The sequence below is a fragment of the Miniopterus schreibersii genome (genome assembly GCF_964146895.1).
Source record: "Miniopterus schreibersii genome assembly, chromosome: 6".
NCBI classification, from domain to species: domain Eukaryota; kingdom Metazoa; phylum Chordata; class Mammalia; order Chiroptera; family Miniopteridae; genus Miniopterus; species Miniopterus schreibersii.
Window position 1 is genome coordinate 82794549 of NC_138107.1, and position 23071 is coordinate 82817619.

Here is a 23071-nt window from a genome sequence, read left to right on the forward strand (position 1 = left end):
CGCTCAGGTCTTGGTCTCGGCCTGAGCGCCGAGCGCCTACACGCAGCACGCCTGGCTGGCGGCGCCAGAGGCAGGCGCTGCAGCCGACGGGCACCTCTGCCACAGGAGATCACGGGAACTCGGAGGAAAGTTCTCAGGACAGGAAAGTGTGGGGTGAGGCGCGTGACCCTCAGCTGCCACAAAGCGCTTCCGAGCCCCGCTTCCCTGGTCTCGGGGGGCCGGCGCCAACTCACCGGCGGTTTGGGCTTCGGTGCCGTCCAGGTTCACGAAGCCGGGGAAACTCTCCTCTTCCTCCTTCAGCTTGTGCCCCAGCCTCCTCACCGAGTCTATGCTGCCGCTGCACTCGGCCAGCAGCTTCATCTGTCACAGAAAACAGGCCGTCACCGTCAACGCCTCGCATCCCCGCGAGCGCAAGGGCTGCTGGGGAAATGTCTCTGTAACGCCTCAAAAAGCACAGCGCCTGCCTGCGCTTTACTTCTCTGTGCCACTCGGCTAGAAAAGGCCAATTTCAAAAACGTGCTTCTAAAACGTGGGACACCTTCACAGACACAAAGCAAGGCCTCGAAGATACACTTTGCGTGTGTGGTTTTACGTGAGAAGTCCTCAAAATTTCTTTGAAGTTTATGAATCAAGACAGACTCGGCCCTGCCCAGGTAGCTCAGTGGGTTAGCGTGATGTCCCCATATGCCAAGGTTGTAGGTTCGACCCTCAGTAAGGGCACATTCAAGGTTCAACCAATGAATCCATAAATAAGCAGAACAACAAATCCATGCTTCTCTCCCTTTCTCTTTCTCTCTCCCTCCCTTCCTGACTCTTTAAAATCAATAAATTAAAAAATTATAATAACAAAAACAGACTAAACCCATCTTGGATTTAAACTCAGGGCCCTCCGCTGGTATTACATTAGATAATTTTTGGCAAGTTGCTCCCTCTTTCTCAAACCGAAAAGTGGAAACAATAATATTACCACAAATCTCAAAGGAAACTTTTTTTTTTTTTTTTTGCAATAAATAATTAAAATACTTAAAAGCATAAAGCAATATTGAAACCAGCTGCTTCATGAGAAAATTTAAGCATCGGTTAATAGGCAGTAAGGGAATAAATTCTAACATCAAAGGAGAGGCTTCCAACTCCACGTTTAGCATGCACAATATTCAAAGCTTAAAAAAACAGAGCATTTCAAGGCATGCCTGCTACACTGACCACACAGTTAGCTTTCAAAGCCTTCAACGAATCACATTGCAATTAAATGCTTTGATTACTTTTGACTGAGGTTGAGTATAGTCTCAGTGATGTCAGCATGGTCCTCAGGAAACTATATTATATTTTGAGAAAGGAGGTTTCACTCTAATAGAAGTCAGTATAACAGGCTGGGTTGGATAGGAAGTGAACCCATGATTGATGACTCTTCTGTAACTGTGAGGATATGAACATCAGCATATATAACCGGAATGGTTCTCTTCCCTGTGTGAGTTGTTGTTAGACTTCGGGAAATTAATATTTCTTTCCTTTCATTAGCAATCTTTGGGGTGGGAAATGAAGATGTGAGGCATGGAAGAGATTTACTTGTGGACTCTCTTGCTTAAATATGTGCAGGGAAATAGGGAAAAAGATTCTGTCAGTAACTTTAGTACAGCAAATAAAGTCCTTATATACTTTCCTAAGAGTTTCTGAAAAAGGAACTGTAATAAGCACACTCTCTTGCCATCTTTTCCACAAATCCCTCTTGTTAGGACTGTTTTCTGCAGAACGAGAATTCTAAAAACAGCAGATTAAAACATTCCCAAGGCCATCCAGTGAATCAATAAACCCAAGAAAAGAACGGAAAAAATTCCACGTTAGTAATCTATTAGCCCAAATCTGCTGCTCCGAGGATAACCATGGTCCAAATATTATTAGCTGGATTTGGAAAAGTGCCTAATCACTTTCAGGAGCCAAAGCATTTTTGTTGCTTTCAATTAAACAGACTTCACGAAGTTCTCTGTGTAAAGGAACAGGCTGGTCATTACAGTAGGTTAGTGGGCCCATGCACATCCGGCTCGACTCAACAGGTAACTCAGGTAACCTGCCAACAGGGTTTTGTTTTGCACATCCATCCCCCTGAGTTCAAGGGCAGTGTGGTGTTTGGAGAGCTCATAAAGCCCTTGTGCCCCAGACAAATTGTTCTCTGTCACACAACTGTGATTTCCAGGCACCTGTCGGGACCTGGGAGGTCGGGGTACTCACGTAGCCTCGGTAGCTGGCGTCCAGCTCCGGCCCTGTGGGCGTTTTGCTGCGGATGATATCTTCTGTTTGCTGCATCCGAAAGCGGCTGTCATCCAGGGCTTTGCCCAGTTGTCGGATCTGCGACTCTAAGGCACTGGGATCCCCTGCAATGTCAACCATGAGACTTTTTACAAGCTTTTGCAAGCTTGACATTCAAGAAGTTTAAGAAATTATTCAGTTAAAGCTGTATAGAAATGGCATGTGTGTGGGTAATTATAAAGCAAGCTTAGTACTAATGTGCTGTTGAGTTAGAGATTTAAATGACCAGACAGATGAGTGTTTCACTAAGAGTCCTAGCCCACTAGATAGAGCAAAAGCGCTCTGCAGGGGGTGCTAACAGCTCCTGAGTCATCTACTCCCTTGAAAATCTGCATGTTGTGAGCCGTGAAAGGCCTTTTTAAAAACCTACATGGTGTCTTCTGAGGCAGTTACTTCTCATGCTCCCTCTGCAGTCACTTATCAAGCAGAAAAAGATTTTTCTTTCTGTGTCTCCATAGAAGACAGTGCCACTGACGTGCCAGGTGGCTCTGTCATTCACTTAAGGCATGACTTCAAGTCAACCAAGAAAAGACTAGCTCAAGGTGGACGTGTATGGAAACACCAAACTGGCAATGACGCGCTTTTGTTTAAAAGTAGAATCGAAACCAGGAGAAAGCTAAGATTTTAGCATTTCCCTCTGGGCTTGCTCTTATTCAAAGCCTAGAACTCCTGGCTCTTCTTTCAAAGAGGAAACACCTTTCAGCAACAGTATTTGTGTGCGCATGTGTGCCGTCTGTGCCTGCATGTGCGTGTGAGTGCACGTGTGTGTTGTGTGTGCGCGCGTGTGTGCGTGCACTGCAGTCTTTGACTTGAACAAGAACATGGGTTGATTATCAGAGTGAAGCTGGCACAGGGTGAAAGCAGAGCAAATATTAGTAAGCCTTATGAATTTGGTTTTTATGAGGCTCCTAAATACACCTGGAAGAGGTCTCTCACTGGGGAATCACTCAGGCAGTCATGTTTCATTAACGGTACTTCGCTTCCTGCTCTTTTGCTTTTCTTTAAAATTTAAGTGCAAACTAACAAGCCTACAATTCAATATCAAGGCACTGTGTTCAAACCCTCCTCTCCACCCTCCTCCAGATTTCTGACCCTGAACCACAGACAGTTTGTCTAGTGCAACACTGAGCAAAACTGGTTTCATCTTCATTTCTTTCATTTTTCTTGTTTCAGGAATCATTCTGTCCTGAAAGGAAAATCTAAGCCTTAAGATACTGGGGCACAAAAGCTGAGACTAGGGTTCCCACCACCTGCTCCCTGCTCTTAGTGGACGCCACAGGGCCATTAACGAGACTGATCGCCATGACGGGACTCTTTCCCTCCCAGTGCGCTCGATCCTTCAAATCTTCCTTTTGGTGTCGATCAACTAAGTGTTTGTTCTGTTTTGTTTGTTTGTTGTTTTCCTGGTACAGCGGTCAGAGGGGAAGGTTCTGCTGTAACATGCTAGTGCCGCAGAGCCGTGAGGGGGACAGGGCTGTGCTAAGGGGGGCTCGTGACAGGTGAGGGAGGGCGCTGCTTCGGCGGAGCGTGCCTACCAGAGGTATTTCTGATGGCACTCTCTGTGAGTTTTACATAGGCCTCAGGGCTTTCGGGGATCATGACATCTGCAAAAAGAGCACAGTCTAAGTTGACAGGTAAGTTGTGGAAACACTGACTCCGTTGGGGCCGGAAAACGAGTTTCCTAGAGAAAAAAGGAAGTTAGTCTGTGGAGACAGAGCGTCCCGGGGCCGCAGGAGTGTGAGCACGCTCACCAGAGTCTTCCTGAACTGAGTCGGAGCACGGCCTCTCACTCACTGAGTGTTTTGGGAGCCAGGCACTGTCAAGCACTCATTTATCCTCATGGCAACCCTACAGTGAATGGGAGAGTCGTTCCCATTTTATTGATGGGAAAACTGACGTCCAGGGGAAGTCAGTTACTTCTCCAAGTTTCAATAGCTACTAAAAAGGCAAAACTGAAATTTCAGACAGATTCTAGAGGAGCGCTGAAAGGGGCCAAGAGCAACGTGAGCCGCACGCATAATTTCAAAGGTTCCAGTAGCCACATTTTAAAAGTAATAAGAAATAGATGAAAATAATATTTTACGAAACCAATATATCCAAATTATAACCTGTAATCAACGTGTTAATGTTTGAACTTCTTTCTTTGCGTCAGTCTTTAAACTTCGTGTACTCATGCAAGTGCGTCTGACACAGCAAAGCTCAACTGCAGTCACAGTTCAGTGCTCGACAGTCACACTGTGGCCAGTGGTACGTACTGAACAGCGCTGCTTTAGGTGCAAAATTCCTAACTATTAGACGATATGATAAAGATAAAACAGGAATGAGAGAAGCCGTATCTTTCACTAAGATACCCAGGCCAGAGAGTCACCTCAATCCCAATTCTATTACTCATCAGTTATGGAGGGGACTTCTCATGATTTGTCACATCCCTTCCCTTCTATTTCTAATGCTGCTTGTTTAGTTCAGGCCACCATCCCATCTCTGTCCTGAATTATTAAAATATTTCCATTTCAACTCTTTTCCTCCCAATGCACTTCCCTCCATATGGTATCAAGACAGGTTCATTGAAAATATGCCTCTGATCACATCGCCTCCCTCCTTAGAGCCCTCCCGTGGCTCCCTATTACCTTCAGGATAAAACCAAACTCTTCCCATGTGAACAGGCTGTTCTATGACCAGGTCCCAGCTGGCCTTTCCACCTCCTCTTTGTCCACTCTTTGCTCCCCTATCAGCATTGTCACTGTGGACAAACTTCAGGTGACCAAAGTACTGTGGTTGGTCATAAGCTGGGATGAGTGCCCTTTCCTTTCCTCCTCTGAACACTCGCCTGACCGACTCCTTCTCATCCTCAGGTCTCGGCTCACGGGTCCCTTCCCTGGAGCCGCTCCTCAGGGCTCCGGCTTAGCCATCCCTTGTCTGTGCTTCTGTATCTCCCTGTGCGTGTTATATCCTAGCGCCAAACCTGTCTTACTGTGTGTTCCCGGCACGTAGCAAGCACTTGTCACATGGTAAGACCTTAAGTACATGTGGGATAAATCAACGGTCATGTCAACTTTCATATCTGATAATCACATGAACGTCCAATGTTCCCTTACGCACAATATGCCCTGATGGGAGAAGGGAGGAGATTCTGCTGAGCTTGCAGGTTTCCAGGACAGTCTCCGCTCCTGTCTATTTCCTTTCAAGCTGGCGTGAGGAAGGGCTCTCTCCTACCTGGTAGGCCAGCAGCTCCCCTGAGGTAGAAATCTTTGTCTTCCTGGCCCTCTTCATCCTCAGAGGGCAGAGTTCTGGACACGGCAGACTCCAGATCACGGCTGAGGTCGTAGTCATGGTCCCACTCCAGGGGGATGGAGTCCACGCTGGCCGGGGTGTCTCGTCCTGACCGCTCGCTCCGGAGGGGCTGGGCGAGGGAGAGGGAGGGGTTGGAGGAAGGCTGGGGGGACAGCACGCTGTCCGCGGAGGTGTCCTGCCAGCGGAGGTCAGAGAGAGCTGCAGAGTCGTCCAGCTCCAGCTCCCGGTCAGAGAGGTCGCGCTCATCGTCTGGGAGCTGGAAATGCAGTCAAGCCAACTGTTACCGCAGCGACCAGGGGCCCCTCTCGCGTCTCGCTCTGCCTCTCGCCAGATCTCAGAGCTGAAGCTCATCTGGGTCTCGCTCCTACCTCAGTGGGGATCATTTTAAACTTCCTATCTTCAAATAAATGAGAATCTTGTGATCATTTCTACAAATGTCTACAAGTTAATCTAACAAAGCCTCAGTTTTATCAGCGCTAAAATGGAAATAATATTACAACCTGCTTCAAATAACTGGTGTAAGATTAAATAAGATGCTGTAAATAAAGGCAACCTAGTACCACGCTAGCAACACAACCTGGGCACAATGGCACATGTCAGGAACAGAAGGAAATCACTGGGAAATCTTCACTGGTCCTTTGTAAACTTATATCCCAGATACAAAATATAGTTAACACGGAATTTTCCAAATATTTGAATAATGACATCTCAACATTGAGATGTGAGTATGGCAGCAATTGAGGAAATGGAAGAGAAAAGAAATTCAGCTAAACAACCTCATCAATAGCAACTATTTATATTGTTCACCTTCATCTCCTTGTTTCTTCTAGAAGGTTCTTTATCTTCCACAGAAGATGTGTGCCAAGTACTCTTCTAAGCTATCTATCATCTATCATCTATCAATCTATCTCTACCCATCCATCTATCATCTATCTATCAATCTATCTCTACCCATCCATCATCTATCTATCAATCTATCTCTACCCATCCATCTATCATCTATCTATCAATCTATCTCTACCCATCCGTCTATCATCTATCTATCCTCATTTCATGCCCCTAAACAATACTTTCTACAAGGTGGGTGCTGTTACTAAACCAGTTTCACAGTGGAGGAAACCGAGGCAAGATACGTGACGTCACTCGCCCAAGGTTGCGTAGCCAACATGCCCGAGCTGAAACAGGAAGCCGGGCGCTTTGGATCCAGCGCCCAGGCCCTGAGCCACTATACAATGCTACTGAGCCCCACATCGCGATTTCTCTTTAGGCTGAATGGCAATGAAAAACGGCGCTACATACAGGCAGGCGGATCAGCTTCTTGTGGTATCTCTCCACGCGCCCGAAGACCTCCTGACAGTAGCGCCGCAGCTCGTCCAGCTCCTCCTCGATGACCGCCGCGTCCAAGGGCTCGCTCTTTTCAATCAGCTGTTCTCCTTGGGCGATGATCTGCTCAATCTTGCTGTGGTTCAGCGAAATTTCCTGCTGGAAGGCCTAGGGAGCACAGGTCTCATGTGACTTTTATTGTTCACATTGACATGAAATAATTATAAGACATATATTTAGAAAAACCATGTAGGGGATATTGAATTTACCATGTACAATGGCAAGCCAAGAGGCTTTTACTTTGTAAAGTCAAACATAAAAATTTTAAGTCAGAACGAGTTGGAAGTGGAATCGTTAGAATCTGATGACCAGAGAGGTGCCTTTGGCTCATAAAATCTACTACCATGGACAGTGTGGGCAGAAAATCACATGAGAAAACATTCAAATCCATCATGAAGTTAATAATGCTGGTTATCCCTGGTGAAAATCAATTATAATCATTATAGTGCCACTGAAATAAATGTGGTACTTTAAAGAAATATATTGACTATTTTAATTTTCAATGTCTTGATCATACATTGTACACGACTAAGAGAAACCAAGCCAGTGATAATTTCATAAATTCTTCTCAGATGATTTTTATTGTTTCAGGAAATAAGCAGGAAAGATTAAAATGATTTGGAAAATAAGGAAGTCTAGAGGATCATTTAGGCTCATTTTACATGGTTCAGAAGAGTTAAGCTACTTGGGACAAGTTTCAGGGGATAAATTTTAATTCACAGGAATAAATGCTGGAATAGTCAATACTGTCCAATAATGAAAAGACTGAAAGGGGAGAAGAGAGGGAGAAGAGAGAAGTTTTACGACCCTGCCAGAGTCCAAGAAGAAAAGACTTAACGACCACTTGGAGGAAATTTCCTGCCAAAGGCTGTAACTATTGATTTGCCTGTGAAAAAACTTGGGGGAGTCAGGGTGGGAGAGATGGGGAGAGGGGTTGGGAAGAATACCAGGTTTGACTATTTTATGATTTTTTCATCCTGATAATATACTAACGGTAACTTCCTTGTGTTATTATAACAAACCTAAGGTTATGGGCATCATGATTATATATTTTTAAAATCTGTTTAACTGTCTTGGGAGGAAAATTTCATAAGACACATTGCAAATTATTCAAATTGTTAAATACACTTCCACTTAGAGAATCCTTCTGGCTAATGTACTATATGTCCCTCCTATTTAAGTTATTAAGTAGCCACTGTGGCTGAATTATATAGTAAAGCATATAAATTTTTAAAAATTAACTTGGCATCTAAAAATGTAGACTATGTGGAATGAAATCTCAATATGAGAAAGTTGTATTTCTCTGAAGCACAGAGGTCAAATAAACTATTTGAAGGAGCTAGAATAAATCAGAAAACAAAAACAAAAACACAACAGCCACCAAAAAAGATCTCCAATGCCAGTTATCAAGTTAATACTTAAAAGTAGTATGTTAATGGTAGTTATCTATAGATAGTGCTCTTTATTTCATTTTTAATATTTTTTGTATTTTTTTTCAATCAAGAAGAACTAATTTCTTGATCTTAGGGAGGATTTTATGAATTTGACCTCAAAGGCAAAGGAAGTAAAGGTGAAAATAAATGAATGGGACTCTATCAAACTAAAAAGTTTCTGCACAGCAAAAGAAACCACCAACAAAACAAAAAGACAAGGAACCGAATGGGAGAAGATATTTGCAAACAACAACTCTGACAAGGGGTTAATATCCAAAATATATAAAGAACTCATACAACTCAACACCAAACTAACATACAATCCAATTAAAAAATGGGCAGAGGGCCTAAACAGACACTTCTCCCAAGAAGACATACAAATGGCTAATAGTTATATGAAAAGATGCTCAACTTCACTAGCTACTAGGGAAATGCAAATAAAAACTACAATGAGATGCCACCTCATACCTGTTAGAATGGCTGTTACCAACAAGATAAGTGATAACAAGTGTTGGAGAGGTTGTGGAGAAAAGGGAACCCCCATTCACTGCTGGTGGGAATGTAGACTGGTACAGCCACTATGGAAAACAGTATGGAGGCTCCTCAGAAAATTATGAATAGAGTTACCATAGGACCCAGCAACCCCTCTTCTGGGGGCCTACCACAACATTTTGAAAACATTTATTTGCAAAGACATATGCACCCTATGTTCACTGAAGCATTGTTCATGGCGGCCAAGACATGGAGACAACCGAAGTGCCCTTTGATAAATGACTGGATAAAGAAGATGTGGGACATATATACAATGGAGTACTCCTCAGCCATAAGAAAAGATGAAATACTGCCATTTGCAACAACGTGGATGAATTTTGAGAATATTACGTTAAGTGAAATAAGTCAGACAGAAAAAGTAAAGAACCACATGATTTCACTCATATGTGGGATAGAAAATTGAAAGCAACAAAAGAACAGACAAGAAAAACAAATAAAAACTCATAGACACAGACAACAGAATGGTGGTTACCAGAGGGAAGGGGGTGGTGAGGAGTAGAGGGTAGAGGGGGTCAAATATATGGTGACGGAGGATGATTTGACTGTGGGTGGTGGGCACACAATGCAATGGAAAGATCGGGTGTCATAGAAACCTAAGCCGAAACCTCTATAATCTTATTTACCAGTGTCACCCCAATAAAGAAATAAAAGAGAAAACTGAAAAAACAAGTTAATCATTATCATCTTCACCCAAGGATCTAAAAAGCCCTCCTTCAGAATTTCTTCGCACGGACAGCTTGAAGAACCGCTCGTCTGTTACCTTGAGTTGCTTTATTTTCGCGTGGACGTCGCACTCGGAGAAATGCTCAATGTTAGTGAGCTGTAGGTCCATCTCCGTCAGCCACACCAGGATGCTGTCCCGCGCCGTCTCGAACTCCTCCCGCTGGCCGATGAAATGCTGGGCGCGAAGGGGAGACAGTAAAAATCCAAAGGCTGCCTCCCGAGACGCACCGCCACCCCCATGGCCTCTGGGCGGTGAGCCGTGAGGACCTGCCCCCCTTCACCGTGTGATGGACCCCGATCCCCTCTCGCCATCCCCGTCTTCCAGAATCAGCACTGTTCAAATGGCCTGGCCCGTCCCGTCCCGTCCTCGGGGCCCCTACGCCACGGGGGGGATGAAGACCTTGAGTCTGCGCAGGATGGAGCTGACGCGCCTCTGCAGGTTGTCCCATCTCTGGTTGCCTTCGTGGACCATCTGCTTCAGGCGACACGCGGAGTCGGTGCGGTTCTCCCTGGCCAGGCGGCGGTACTGCTTGTTGATCAGCTCCAGCTGGGTCAGGCTCTCGTGCACCTGCCGCTGGAAAGCCTAGGGCCACAGAGAGGCAGGCAGGTGAGGGACAGTCACACAGGGCCCTCGGCAAGGACGCCTGGGCTTCAGGCTGCAACGTCAGGGGGCACGGGCGGTCCCAGTGTCACGACAGGCAAAGGACAATCTCTAATGAGCGTATAGGTCCCCTTGTTAAAGGAAAGAGACGCAATCACTGTGGCTTAAGGAGAGGGGGTGGATCAAACAAAAATATAATTGAGAATGGTAAATACAAATAAATATATACATATATGTAGAAATACACATACAGATATCATGTATATAATATACACTTAGACATACAGAATTTACACATATACATATAAAATATAGCTTCTGGGCTAATTAACAGCCAGAACAAAATTTTCCCATGAAACAAACTTATTACAAAAATATTTATGATGCTGAAATGAGTTTGAAATGCTCAAAATCCCGATGTCAACACTGAGAAAAGATGTCTGCAGAAGAACTGTCTCTTTATTTGTTAAATATGTAATTTCCTAAAAATTCAGAAATTGCCTCAATTCTGGTGTCCATTAAAAAAATTAAAACTATCTTTTGTAGAATGTCCTTTAAGTGCAAGCTATTATGAACATTTAAGAGAAGCAGTTTAGTAAAATACAAGTAATTTTGTATCGAAAAATGTTTGGATCATGCTCTATTTTTTTGTTGCTCCCGTGAATGACTCAGTTTTTATAAAACATTTAGAACTGATGTAGCTCCTTACATGGTAGTGTCTATTTATTTCTTTTTTTAGAGAGGGGAAGTAGGGGAGGACAGAGAGACATTGATGTGAGAGAGAAACATGGATGGGCTGCCTCCCATGCGCCACCTGGGCCAGGGCTATTTACTTTTGAGGTTACCTACGCATGGTCTGGAGTTTCTGAAGATAAGACTTTCTTCTTTCTCTCTGCAATCTAGCATAGCCCTAGCATAAGAAACACTTGGCCAAGAGAAAATGAAGCTTTTTTCCCCCTCAAACTCTTATGTCTGACTTATGACTGATTTTCATCTTGGCCTTAGACAGAAAATTGTATAATTATTTGGACCAGCCTCATCTAAGTCCCAGCGTTCAGCTTCCTTTGGCTCATCACACTGTCCACATGCTGCCCCATTTCTGCCTCTGGAATGGTTTCCTTTTGAGAGTTGCTTTAAGAGCCTTCATCCTAGTAAATCAAATCTTCTTTTCTATAAAACTTTAAATTATTGCCCCAGAAAAGGAGGTGGTAATAAAAGTTCAGCTTTTGCTATTACTGGAAGTCACAGAATATGTTTTCCCACTGGAGTGATGGCAGGTGTGTGGGTGGGTACCCCAGTGCACCTAGATCCACCCCAAATATTCATGCCAATGAACAGGCAAAAGCTTTCCTCAAACAAAATTTAATTTTGTGATTTATTTTGTTTCTTGTAAGAAAATTAACTACAAGATAAATGATAAAACATTCACTACAGGAGTTAACGATACGACTAATTTTTGTCATAAAATCTGAGTCTAAAATAGCATCCAAAAGGATCTTATGTAATCTGCTTTGCAGTCTAAGCCAATTATAAAAGGTTTTAACCTTCCCGGAGCTGAGTGTGCTAAGATGCAATACAGGAACCCCTCACTGACACTGGTTCGCACGGGGTGACCTGCAACCTACTGCTGAGCTACTGTGGCTTTTTCCAGGGGTTTTCTAAGGAAAAGCCTTTTAGATAGGAAACATTTTTTCCTGGAATTTAGTGGTATAGTTACATACAAATCCATACACAGATGTCAGAATAACACTTATTTATTTCACACAGTGTTTAAACATTTTTATAGGTTTATATAGCTGCCCATCTCAGACTTTTAGGTTTTAGATCTCACTAGAAAAACAAGCACACTTCATACTCATGATCACAGGCCTGACAGATATTGTCAGGTAAAAGGGAATGCAGCTGGACTTGGTTTGATTTTTATTCTAATTTTTAAACATCTCAGGGAGCTTGGGGCAGAGTAAGGGAACAAGAATGATTTTTGTGAGACACACACACCAGAACCGTTTGCTGTCAAGTATGTGAGTACACATGTCTGCCTATCAGTGGGAAATGACGGGAAACTTCAAATTAAAAAATGGTCAACATGCTCGGCTGGCGTGGCTCAGTGGTTGAGTGCTTCTCCCCCCCCCCCCCCCCCCCGAACTAGGAGGTCACGATTTGATTCCCGGTCAGGGCACATGCCTGGGTTTCGGGCTGAATCCCTGTAGGGGGCGTGCAGGAGGCAGCTGATCAATACATTCTCTCTCATCACTGATGTTTCTATCTCTCTCTCCGTTTCCCTTCCTCTCTCTTTGAAATCAACAAAACATTTAAAAAATAAAGTAAAACATGGTCAACTTCCTGCTATATCAGCCGAGGAGTCGAGGTTTAATCCTATCAGTGACGGAGTAGACTCAGGATGGCACAAACAGGCTGGGGATGGGAATCAGTTATTGAATGATTCCTGTCTTTGTGAGTATGATTAGACTTTGGCTATTTTTGTCTCTGTGAAATTGAAAAGTCTTCATGACTCAAGAATGGCACTGTTCTTCATTTATAGTTAGAAGTGGCTCATGATTAAAATGTTTCATTTAATCTGGAGCCAACTCTATTTTATTACTGATTTTAAAAATATATATATTGAGGCTCCAATTAGGTAAAAATAAATGAAAATATATTTGGAAGATAGATTTTTTTGGTATAGAAAACCATCCTATTTTCATCTTAAATGGGTGATTGTGAAGAATTGTGAAATAAAAAGAATGCCAGGATCTTTTTTAGGGGGGATAGTGATTCCTGTTTTCTAATAAAATTCCTCTTCATTACTTTATGTTGGACTGTATTTGTAATTCTTGATAATCTTAAAATAGAAACCTTCTTTCCCACTTCTTTGTCTACTTATGAGGTAATAATAAAATGACCACAAAGTCATCTCCCAGCTGTTTGAAGAAAAAATGTGTGGGTGACGGTTACTTTACGTCTTGGGACACCAACTACCAGCTGGCTGCTCTCACAGCAACATAGGATTAAAGATTTGGAACGATACGTCACCTCAAATTTCTTCAGTTCTTCCTTGGCAACTGTATAGAGCACCCCAGAAGAGCTGGGGAAGGCAGCTGTCCTCTCGGAAGTCTTGAGCCAATCTTCAAAACGCGAATAGTCATCCAGAAACTTCTGCCACAATTGCCATGTCTCCTCAATTCTGAGACAGAAAATGAAAGAACAGAGTCCGATTGTTTGGGAGAGTTTCTGCTCCAGGACCCTGCCGTGGGATTAAAAGAGCCCAAACAAGCAACTGTGGTGCCAAACAATCACTGTGCCTGGAGCCAAAGTGAAAAGGAGACAACTGTTTGAGCTGAAATGAAACAGCTGTTTTTTTCGGGGTTTTTTTCCTAAACACACATCCCATGGCTCTGAATTTGGAATTAGTCACATCGATCATCACATGCACATGATGTGAACTTTTCTGCAAAAGCGCAAGAAAGTTTAGAAGGGCGACGTCGTGTTTGCGGTGCACACGCACGCCAAGGTTTTGCCGAAACAAGACAGGGGCTGAAAATCCATTCAAGTCCAACATCAAACAACCCTCATCAAAATCAGCCTGTGACAGCAAGACCAGTGAGCTTTCAGGGTTCCCCAGGGAGTGCGGAGACGATGCGCTTTAAATCATTACGATAATTTTCTCACGCGTCACTATATTTTACTGCCTAGAATTTCAAAGGGCTTAAAGATAAGCCCTTTGCTTGTTATTTCATTTTTAACAAGAGAACATTATTTTCCAGCCACCAATCCTGTAACATTATACTGATTCAGCAAAGGCATGTTTTTCTGAATTATATTTAAACTGTTAGGTGAGGCGTAACTGGGCTGGTTATATTTGTGTATTACCCTTATATCTGCTTATTTTCCCAACTAAATGTAGACAACGACAAGTTTGGAAAACCAAGGCTGCTTTTGGACTTTGTCACCAAAAAGAAATACTGAACAACAGCCACCCTGGGTAATTTTTTCCCTTTTGGCACTTCGTCTGTCCCGGGGAGTGACCGGCCCAGCTTACTTGAGCCTTCTTTCCATGGACATCGCGCAGATATTTCTCCACCGCCGGTCCAGGTTGCGTGTGGCCTGCTGGATGGAGTCACACTCGGCGTCGGTGGCACACGCGTCGCAGTCGTGCAGCAGGACCTCGCACAGGTTGAGGACAGAGGCCACGCCCGTGCTGTGCTTCTCTATGTCTCTCTGCAGGTCCTGCGGGGAAGAGGCGTGCCGCTGAAATCCCTGCCCACGCGGGGGAAGCTACCCCAGGATCGGTCACTGACACGCGGTCGGGCCCAACTCTGACAAAGGCTTCATCTCCTTCAACGCGTGAGGTTTCATCAGCTTCACTTATGACATACGGGAAGCTCAAAAGTATGAGAAAATGAATCTAGAAATATTTCAGCTATGTGAGCAATGACAAAGTACAAACTGAACAAATGAAATAGACTACAGCAACTGTATTAAGAATAAAATGAGCTTCTTTAGTGATTAAAAAAACATATTCACCCAGACTCTACCTCGCAGATATATGACTTCCATTCCCATCCATCCATCAATCATCAATCAAAAGAACACAGGTGCTCCTGTTAAGAGCTGGTTCTTAGGAACTGGGATTTGATCTCTAAAGATCTGCGCGTTGTTCTAAACAGATAATTCGACCATTGTTAACAGGCACCGTGGTGAAGGGGCCTAGGTTCTCTACCTTATATACTGACATCATCATTATGGTCAGCAGCTTCCTCAGTGACCAATTTTAAATGTAGGAAATAGATTATGATGATCCACAGGCACGGAGTTTCTACAGAGTTCTACCATGTGAAACCTTTACATTAACTGCAAAGAATATCAGTGCAAAATGTACAATATTTTTTCTATTGAGCTTTTAACTCAATTTACTCAAAGTATGCCATCATTAAAAGTGAGGCCTACCAGTACCATTTTTTGCTTGCCCTATTTAGTAAGGTTCTTAATATTTTCCCTCTTCTTCGATACAGCTCTAGAATATGCCTAGTTTTTCTCTTGCTCTAACGCTAATTCCTCAGTCTACTCAAAGAGCTGAGATTTATACTCTCATGTGGATATTCTTCCTCCTTTTTCCCTGAACACTGCTCCAGCTGGTGCCTTCCATACAAATGTTAGCTCATTGTCAAGTGTAACAGCAGTGCCTTTGGTTAATTTTTGGAGATTTTATAAACTAGACACAAAAAGATAAACGCTATCAAAAATACTTTTATTTCACTAAACAGTCCTTTCAAATCTCTTGCATAACCTCTTTCAGTTATGTGACAGTTATCATGGAAATTACTGATCTAAAAAACATAAAATAAAATGTATTTCAAAAATTGAACTTAATATTTGCTCAAAGATAAAGACAGAGACTTCTGTGAATGAGGTACCCAAGGGAATTTTAGGCCTTAAAGTGCATCTTGTATAAGATACACATTTGGCCCAGCTGGGCGTGGCTCAGCGGTTGAGCATCGACCTAGGATCCAGGCGATCGGGGTTTGATTCCCGGTCAGGCACATGCCCGGGTTGTGGGCTCCATCAATGACTCTCTCATCATTGATGTTTCTATCTCTCTCTCTCCCTCCTCCTGTCCTCTCTCTGAAATCAATAAAGATATATTAAAAAAAAAAAAAAAAAAGAATACACATTTGGAGGAAGTGTTAGGTACATGAACCTAAGTGTTAAATTAATTTTCCCCAAGTACTCAAAAGATTTTTGCAGCTTTAGTGAGATATAATTGACATATGACACTGTGTAAGTTTAAGGTGTACAGTGTGATGATTTCATGTATGCCTATAATATGAAATGATTGCCAGAGCAAGTTTAATAAACATTCATTGCCTCACAGGTAAAATCTGTGTGTTTAGAAGTTTTAAGATCCACTCTCTTAGCAACTTTCAAATGTGTGGCATAGTAGTGTTAACTATAGTCACCATGCTGTACATTATATCTCCAAAACTCACTCATCTTAGAACTGAAGTTTGGACACTTTGCCCACCTTCATCCAATCCCAAAGACTGAAACTCAACCCCTATCTTATACCACTCACAAAAATTAACTTTAATGGATTAAAGGCTTAAATGCAAGCCCTGAAACCATAAAACTTCTACAAGAAAACAGAAGGGGAAAGCTTCTTGACATTGGTCTTTGCAATGATTTTTTTAGATAGGGTACCAAAAGCACAACCAAAAAACCCCCAAAATAAACCAGTAGGACTAAATCAAACAAATAAACAAATAAAAGTGCCTAAAAGCTTATGTAGGCATTTATCACTATAAATTTCCATCATAAAACTGCTTTTGCTGCAGCCCGTAAATTTTGGTATGTTGTGTTTTATTTTTTATTTGTCCCAAGATGTTTTTGTTTCCCTTTGATTTCTTCTTTGATCCATCGGTTGTTCAGGAGTGTGTTGTTTAATTTCCATGTATCTGTAAATTTCCCAGCTTTCTTCGTGTTACTGATTTCTAGTTTCATATTACTGCGGTTGGAAAAAATACTTGATATAATTTCTGTTTTCTTGAATTTGTTGAGACTTGTTTTGGAAAACCTATGCTCTGGAGTTGGGGTGGGGGTGCTGCGGCTCCTGGGCTCTACAATCATTTCTGGTTGAGCGAGGTCATAGGCTGTGTCCCTGGACAGCCACTGGTTAGACTCTGTGATTGCGTAGGGCTTCAGGCTGGGCTCTGCAATTGCTCCTGGCCGGGTGGGGTCTCAGGTTGTGCCCCCAGACCAGATAACACTGCTGGCTAAACTCTATGGTCAGGTGGGGCCACAGGCAGGGATTTGCAGTTGCAATGAGCCTCAGGCTGTGCTCTGTGATCATGCACGGCTGCAGGCTATGTCCTGCGGTTGGCAAGTCCACAGGCTGGGCTTCACCGTCAGGTAGGCCATTGGCTCTGCTCCCCTGTTGGGCGTGGTAGCTGGCCGGGCTTCCCATCAGGAGGTGCCCATTGTATCTAACAGTGGGTGAGGCTAGGGACTGTGTTCAGTGGTCAAGTTGGGTTGATGTCCAGGCTTTTTTGTCAAGTAGGGTTGCAGGCTATGCTTGGTGATTGGGCGGAGTCACTGGTTGGCATATCTGCTTCGGCAAGGTTGCAGGCTGTAGTCAGCAATCAGAGAAGACACTAGGTTGGACTACACTGCTGAGTGGGGTTGTAGTTTGGGCTCCTTGGCTGGGCAGGGCTGTAGACTGGGCTCCGAGGCTGCCCAAGGTCTCTATTCAGGGACCAGAGACTAAGCTTAACAGTCGGGTAGGGCTGCTGGCTTGGCTCCCTGCCCAAGCAGGGCTGTTGGATAGGCTCTGTGGCTGCCTGGGCTCTCTTGTCAGGCTTCCTGGAGGGGTGGGATGGAAGCTATGCTCAGCTGTTGGGCAAGGCTGAGAAGTTGTTTCCCTGCCCAGGCTGGGTGGTAGAAAGGGCACCAAAGGCAAGTATGGCCCATTGTCTAAGGACCCAAATCAGGAAGAACTGCCAACTGAACTCCAAGACCAACTGGGGCCACTGACTGGGCTCTGCTGATGGGCAGAGACGTTGGCTAGGATCTCTGCTTAGGCGCAGCTGCAAGTAGGAATGCATTCTGCCAAGATTTGAGTGCTGGTGGCCATAAGCCCCACCCCTCTTCTTTGTTCTATCTGATCCCCAGTGGTCAAGCCCCAGAGATTCCTCTAGTGATCCCCACGAGGTGAGACCCAAGAAGACTCCTACAATGCTGAGGGTGCTGGATGTCCACGTTGGCCTCGTTTTGCCCACTGGAGAAACCAGACCCTGTGAGCCTTCTTAGTACAATGTTCTGGGCCCAGGGTGGGCCTCTTAGTGCAATGCTGTGCAAGTCTGGGGAGGGGCAATGTGGTCAGAGTGCCACCATTCCTCTTACTCTTCTGAGTGGCCCAGGGGGGTGCTTCAGCCACACCCCTGAGTTCTGGGATTTTCACAGTGAGGTCTTTTCTATGGCTGGTTGCTTGTTGGTCTTCTTGTGAGGGGACTTAAGTCAGAAACAACCTATGTTACCATCTCGGTGACATCACTTCTCCATATAATAGATCAGTGTTGAATCTATTTAGAAGAGACTGATGAGGGAAACCACTGTGGAACCAGTATTGGGGTATGAGAACCAGAGCTGTAATTCACAGATGCTGGAGGCACAGTGTGGACAATTCTGAGTTTCAGATTCCAGGGCACCCAGTCAAGGGGTGGATGCATATTTTTATGAGATTTACTTTCAGGGCCTTGACCAGGTAAATACTGGAAAAAAGTCCCGTTGTGTTTCTGCTCAAAAGTTTTTGTTAAAATCAGTACATGAAGTGAAGCTTGAGGGGTTTTATAATTATATATGTGTCCTATTACAGATAAAAATTATAGTTTTAGCTTTAACTTTCACTGGTAATGGTCTTGAATTGGTCACATAGCGTCTCTAATTTATTCTTCATCTATAATACAGACAAATTTGACAAAATGTTCTCTGAAGCCATCTCAAGTCTTCATATATTTTTGTCCAGTTAAGTTTATATGAACTAAGTCCATTGGCAAGAGAAATATACAAAAACTCCACATGGGGAAAGAAAAGAAAATGCATTTCTTATCAGTTTAATCTGTCCTTTTAAATATTGGTGAGAATTTTTCCTTTGGAGACAGATTATCATTCATCTGTCTTTTACAACATGGATCCCAAATGCTACAATTTTTACAGACTTGTGGGCAAACATATTCCACCATGGAAACTGTGGTAAATATTATATGATAAAAGTAAAATTCATGAAGCACCCACTTTGCACTATGTGCTATGCTAAGTGCTTTTCTCATTAATTTTTACAATAACAGTATGAGCCACGTACTCTGCTTCAATACATTAAAAAACCTGAGGGTTTAAATAGTTCATTACTTTGCCCCAGGTCATGCAGAAAAGTGATGAAACCAGGAGTTGAACCCAGGAAGTCTACTTTTAACCACTGGTATGTGATTTTTTAAAACTTTTATCTAAAATTTCATGAAAAGGCAATGTGAACATGTACTAATGTATTAAAAAGTCAAAAATTACTACTAAGCTTCCAATGAAGTAATGTCCTGCAATAACCATTTCCATCTCTTGCAGCTGTCTTCTGGTTTTTACTTCTCCATTTCTAAGTAACACATTTATGTTGTAATTTTTTGATTTTCAATTGTTAGACATTATTGACGCTTCTAGTGCCAAGAAGGAATAAACTTCTACATGGCTCACAGGACTCTAATTACTGTTTTAGCACATCTTATAGCTAGAGCAATAATCGTTTTCATGATTATGGTTAACATTTTTCACATCTGAACAACAACATACGCTATTGTTATATTTATTTAATTGATTTCAGAGAAGTAGGAAGGGAGAGGCGGGGAGAGAGAGAAACGATTGGCTGTCTCCCCACACACCCCAGAAGGGTGATCAAGCCTGCGGCCTGGGCATGTGCCCTGACTGGGAATTGAACTGGTGGCCTTTGGGTGCACGGGACAATACTCAACCAAGCCACACCGGCCAGGGCTATATATATATTTTTATATAACTCTTTGTTTTTCTGGATTCAATAATTCTTCCCTTTTCTGTCTCCCTCCCTCTTTTTCTCTTTACCATTTATGCTGCTAGTTTCTATGAGAGGGAGGCTAATAAAACTCCTTCCAGTGTGGGGAAGCCCATTAGGTAAATTAGTTCAACTGTTTTCCTCCTTGGAGACATCTGTCCTGGAGCAGATTGTCCTCCAGTCTGGACAGGTATTCTCCAGGCTGCAGTAAAACTGTCACCTGGGACATTTCTTTACCATCTCTTTCTCCTGGGTTGGATGTTGTTTTTCCTCTCATTTTAGCATAGGTAGCTAGCTATCTTTCATTAGCTTCTTGTGAATGTGTTCACAGGAGGCAAATATTTTATATATTAAATGGTAGGTATAATATTCTAAATTAGAGATAGGTTTCTTAACTTTTTGAAGGCATTGTACCATTGTCTTCTGGCTTCCAGCACTGTTTTGGAAAAATCAGACTTTTCCACCTTGGAAGTCTTAATGATCTTCCCTTTATCTCCCATGTTCTGAACTTTTATAATGGCTCTGCTTTGTTTTTAATTTTCCTGGGAGCTTACCGGGCTTGTGCTCTACAAGTATACGTCTTCAAGTTTGGAAACTTCTTTTTTACATTACTATTTTGACGATTGCCTCCTCTCCGTTTTATTTATACTTCTGATGGGGACTTTCAGGGAATAAGTCAGTCGGAATTTGAAGCTCCTGCATAACCCCTGGCTGCGGATAAACCTGGCTCCTGACACTGTGGGGTCTGGGCGGTGGGGTGGGCGACACACCGCTTGGACAGAGCCTTTCAGTTAATCTATTTTCAATACAGTGGCTCCAGCCTTGGTGGTGTCCTGCATCCCCTAGTCCAGATTCCCTCTGGTTTGCCTTCTCCAGAGACTAATCTTCAGGGGTCCCACTGCAGAAAACGCAGCAGCGTGGCCTGTGGCCTGCCCAGCTGGGCTTGGGAGGTGGGGGATCTGAAGTCTAATCACTCCTTACTCAGACTTTTAAGCAACCTTCCATTTTAAAGCCCTACAGACTAAGTATCTCCACTTCCTGAGCCTTTCTGGAACTCTGGGCCTGCCTAGCCTTTCTCCTTCCTCTGCCTGCTCACACCATTGCTATTCATCTACTCGCTTTCTTCCAAATTTCTGCTGGATGCCTGTCATCTCTCACATATTTTCTGTTCTCTTTGCCACTGTTCTGCCCCATTTTATTGGGGTTTTAGTAGTGGGTGGAGCTCTAAGTACATATGATCAGTTTGCTATATTTAATTACATACTGCTTTGATTTTCTTAGATTTGCTAAATTACAATACTGCTCGTTAAATTTTAACTTTATCACTTGCAGTTATCATTATCATGTTCCCCAGGAAATGTGGGTTGTTGAAAGCTACTCAGGACGCCCCAAAGTTCAATCATCAGAATTTCAAACACCAAAGAGTCCATCAGAGGATTTAATCTTAACAAATATTGAAAAAAAAAATCCTGCTAACAACTGTTTGTAAATAGAAATGCTAATTTAAATTTCAAAGTAAACCAAATTCCTGAAAGGATGTATTTTAATACCTATTCTCATTGGTTTAAATAGTTTGTAAAATAAAGTAAATACATAAACTATTTCATAGCATTGCAGAAATAGGGCTTTTTATATACTTTAAACATTTTTTAAGTTAAGCAACTTGGCTATAGTGGCCTAAATACTAACAAAAGTAACCAGAGTGTGGACCGAATTTTCAAGGGCAGTTGAAAGGCACAGAGTAGCAATACTTCTTCATGGGATTCATGGTGTTCACTTATGACAACTGGAGTCTACGCTTAGTAAGAGTAATCAAGGGGGTGGGAGGTGCAAATCCCCTCTGCATGCATTTTCAGGGTCACCCTCCTTTGCTTTTTTGGGCTCTGTATTGTGTGCCAGTGCGATGTGCTATCTTTGGTACACACACACAAAGGTGAAACTACCGTGTGTGGTCTACAGGCCATGCAGTCCTCCTTGCAAGACAAAATTATTTTAGACTCTAAACTCTCTAAGTATTCACTGTAATCTTTCTCCAACTACTACTATATGCAGGAAGAAAAGGCTCCTTTCTAAGTTCATAGCAGTGGGCTAGTGACCCACAAATAAATAAACGAAGCAGCATTATTTTACATACATCATTGCAGCTCAACCTAAGCTACCATCTAAGGATGGCTTATTGGTGGACCAACAACACTGCGCCTATGATGGCCTGTCTTCTTAGAGGTAAACTTTGTGGTGACATGACACTTACTGGCCCCAAACACCTGCCTGGCCAAGGCCTCCCCTTTCTCACCAAACCTGCCTGGCCCTCTCCTGACTTTCCATCAAAAGTCACCTCTCACACCCACCCCTCTCTCCTGGCTGGGAGGACAGATATTCAAAAGCCCATTGACTTTCTTCAGTTGTTTTCAGTTTTACCTGCTGCTCATTAAGCTTCCTCTGTATTTCTTCTGAGTCACAGGAATCATAGACTATGGGCTTGGCCAGCTCGGACTCGATGTGAGCCAGCCATGTCCTCAGGCTGCTCATGTTCTTATCGAGCTGCTGTACGGCGACTAGAGTCTCCTTCAGCTTCTTTATCCTGTGGGACAGAAGGATGGACATCAACTGCAGGAAAAGGCCACTCGTGTTTCCCTCCCGCGCAGAGGGGAGCGCTAGGTCTAAAGACAAATTGCTGACAGCCCAAGTCCATTCTGGCTCAGCCACTTCCTGGCTGTGTGACTTTGGGCAGTTGCACAACCTTCCTGTGTCTCTGTTTCTTCATCTATAAAATGGAGAGAAGTAAGAGTGCTTGTGAGATTTAAGTGAGACTAATACTACAGGAGACATGGAAAAGAATCAATAGATAGTGGCCCTGATTATACTCAATATAGCTGTAACGGCATAACAGGGATAGAACCTTCAGGGTGGTCACAAAAGTTGTTATTTGCATCATGGTATATTAAGTTATACTCCTATGAAGATCACCTGGGAGAAAGCAAGATTCTGAAGGCCCAGTGTCATAATGCTAAGGAGGCCGGGGGTAGAGAGGCAGGAGGGAGACGAAGGGGTGGCAATAGGTAAGACTGCCGGTAGGCCGCAGCAGGGTTATGAGGACCCTGCAGCGGCACAGTGATGCGTTTGCATGCAGTTTTAAAGACGAACAGGAGCTTCGGCAAGGTTTATCAGCAAAAGAAAGATAAGATCAGGTCTGATTTTGAGGAGGTAAGTTTGAAG

General features: G+C 43.3%; 1 protein-coding gene across 5 annotated transcripts in view; it reads right to left on the minus strand.

Annotated features, from left to right (window-relative positions):
• The window catches only part of SYNE1 (spectrin repeat containing nuclear envelope protein 1), a 357645-nt gene that overhangs the window by 17235 nt on the left and 317339 nt on the right, over positions 1 to 23071 (minus strand). For 4 of the 5 annotated variants that reach the window (XM_081140676.1, XM_081140675.1, XM_081140674.1 and 1 more), the window contains 10 exons: positions 22274 to 22436; positions 14327 to 14514; positions 13321 to 13471; positions 10087 to 10269; positions 9724 to 9861; positions 6895 to 7086; positions 5518 to 5851; positions 3840 to 3908; positions 2227 to 2369; positions 234 to 360 (listed from right to left, as the gene is read on the minus strand). In XM_081140676.1, coding sequence (XP_080996802.1) covers positions 234 to 360; positions 2227 to 2369; positions 3840 to 3908; positions 5518 to 5851; positions 6895 to 7086; positions 9724 to 9861; positions 10087 to 10269; positions 13321 to 13471; positions 14327 to 14514; positions 22274 to 22436 — 1688 coding nt within the window. The remainder of the gene's footprint in view (positions 1 to 233; positions 361 to 2226; positions 2370 to 3839; positions 3909 to 5517; positions 5852 to 6894; positions 7087 to 9723; positions 9862 to 10086; positions 10270 to 13320; positions 13472 to 14326; positions 14515 to 22273; positions 22437 to 23071) is intronic. The other variant, XM_081140678.1, reaches the window with a different exon arrangement.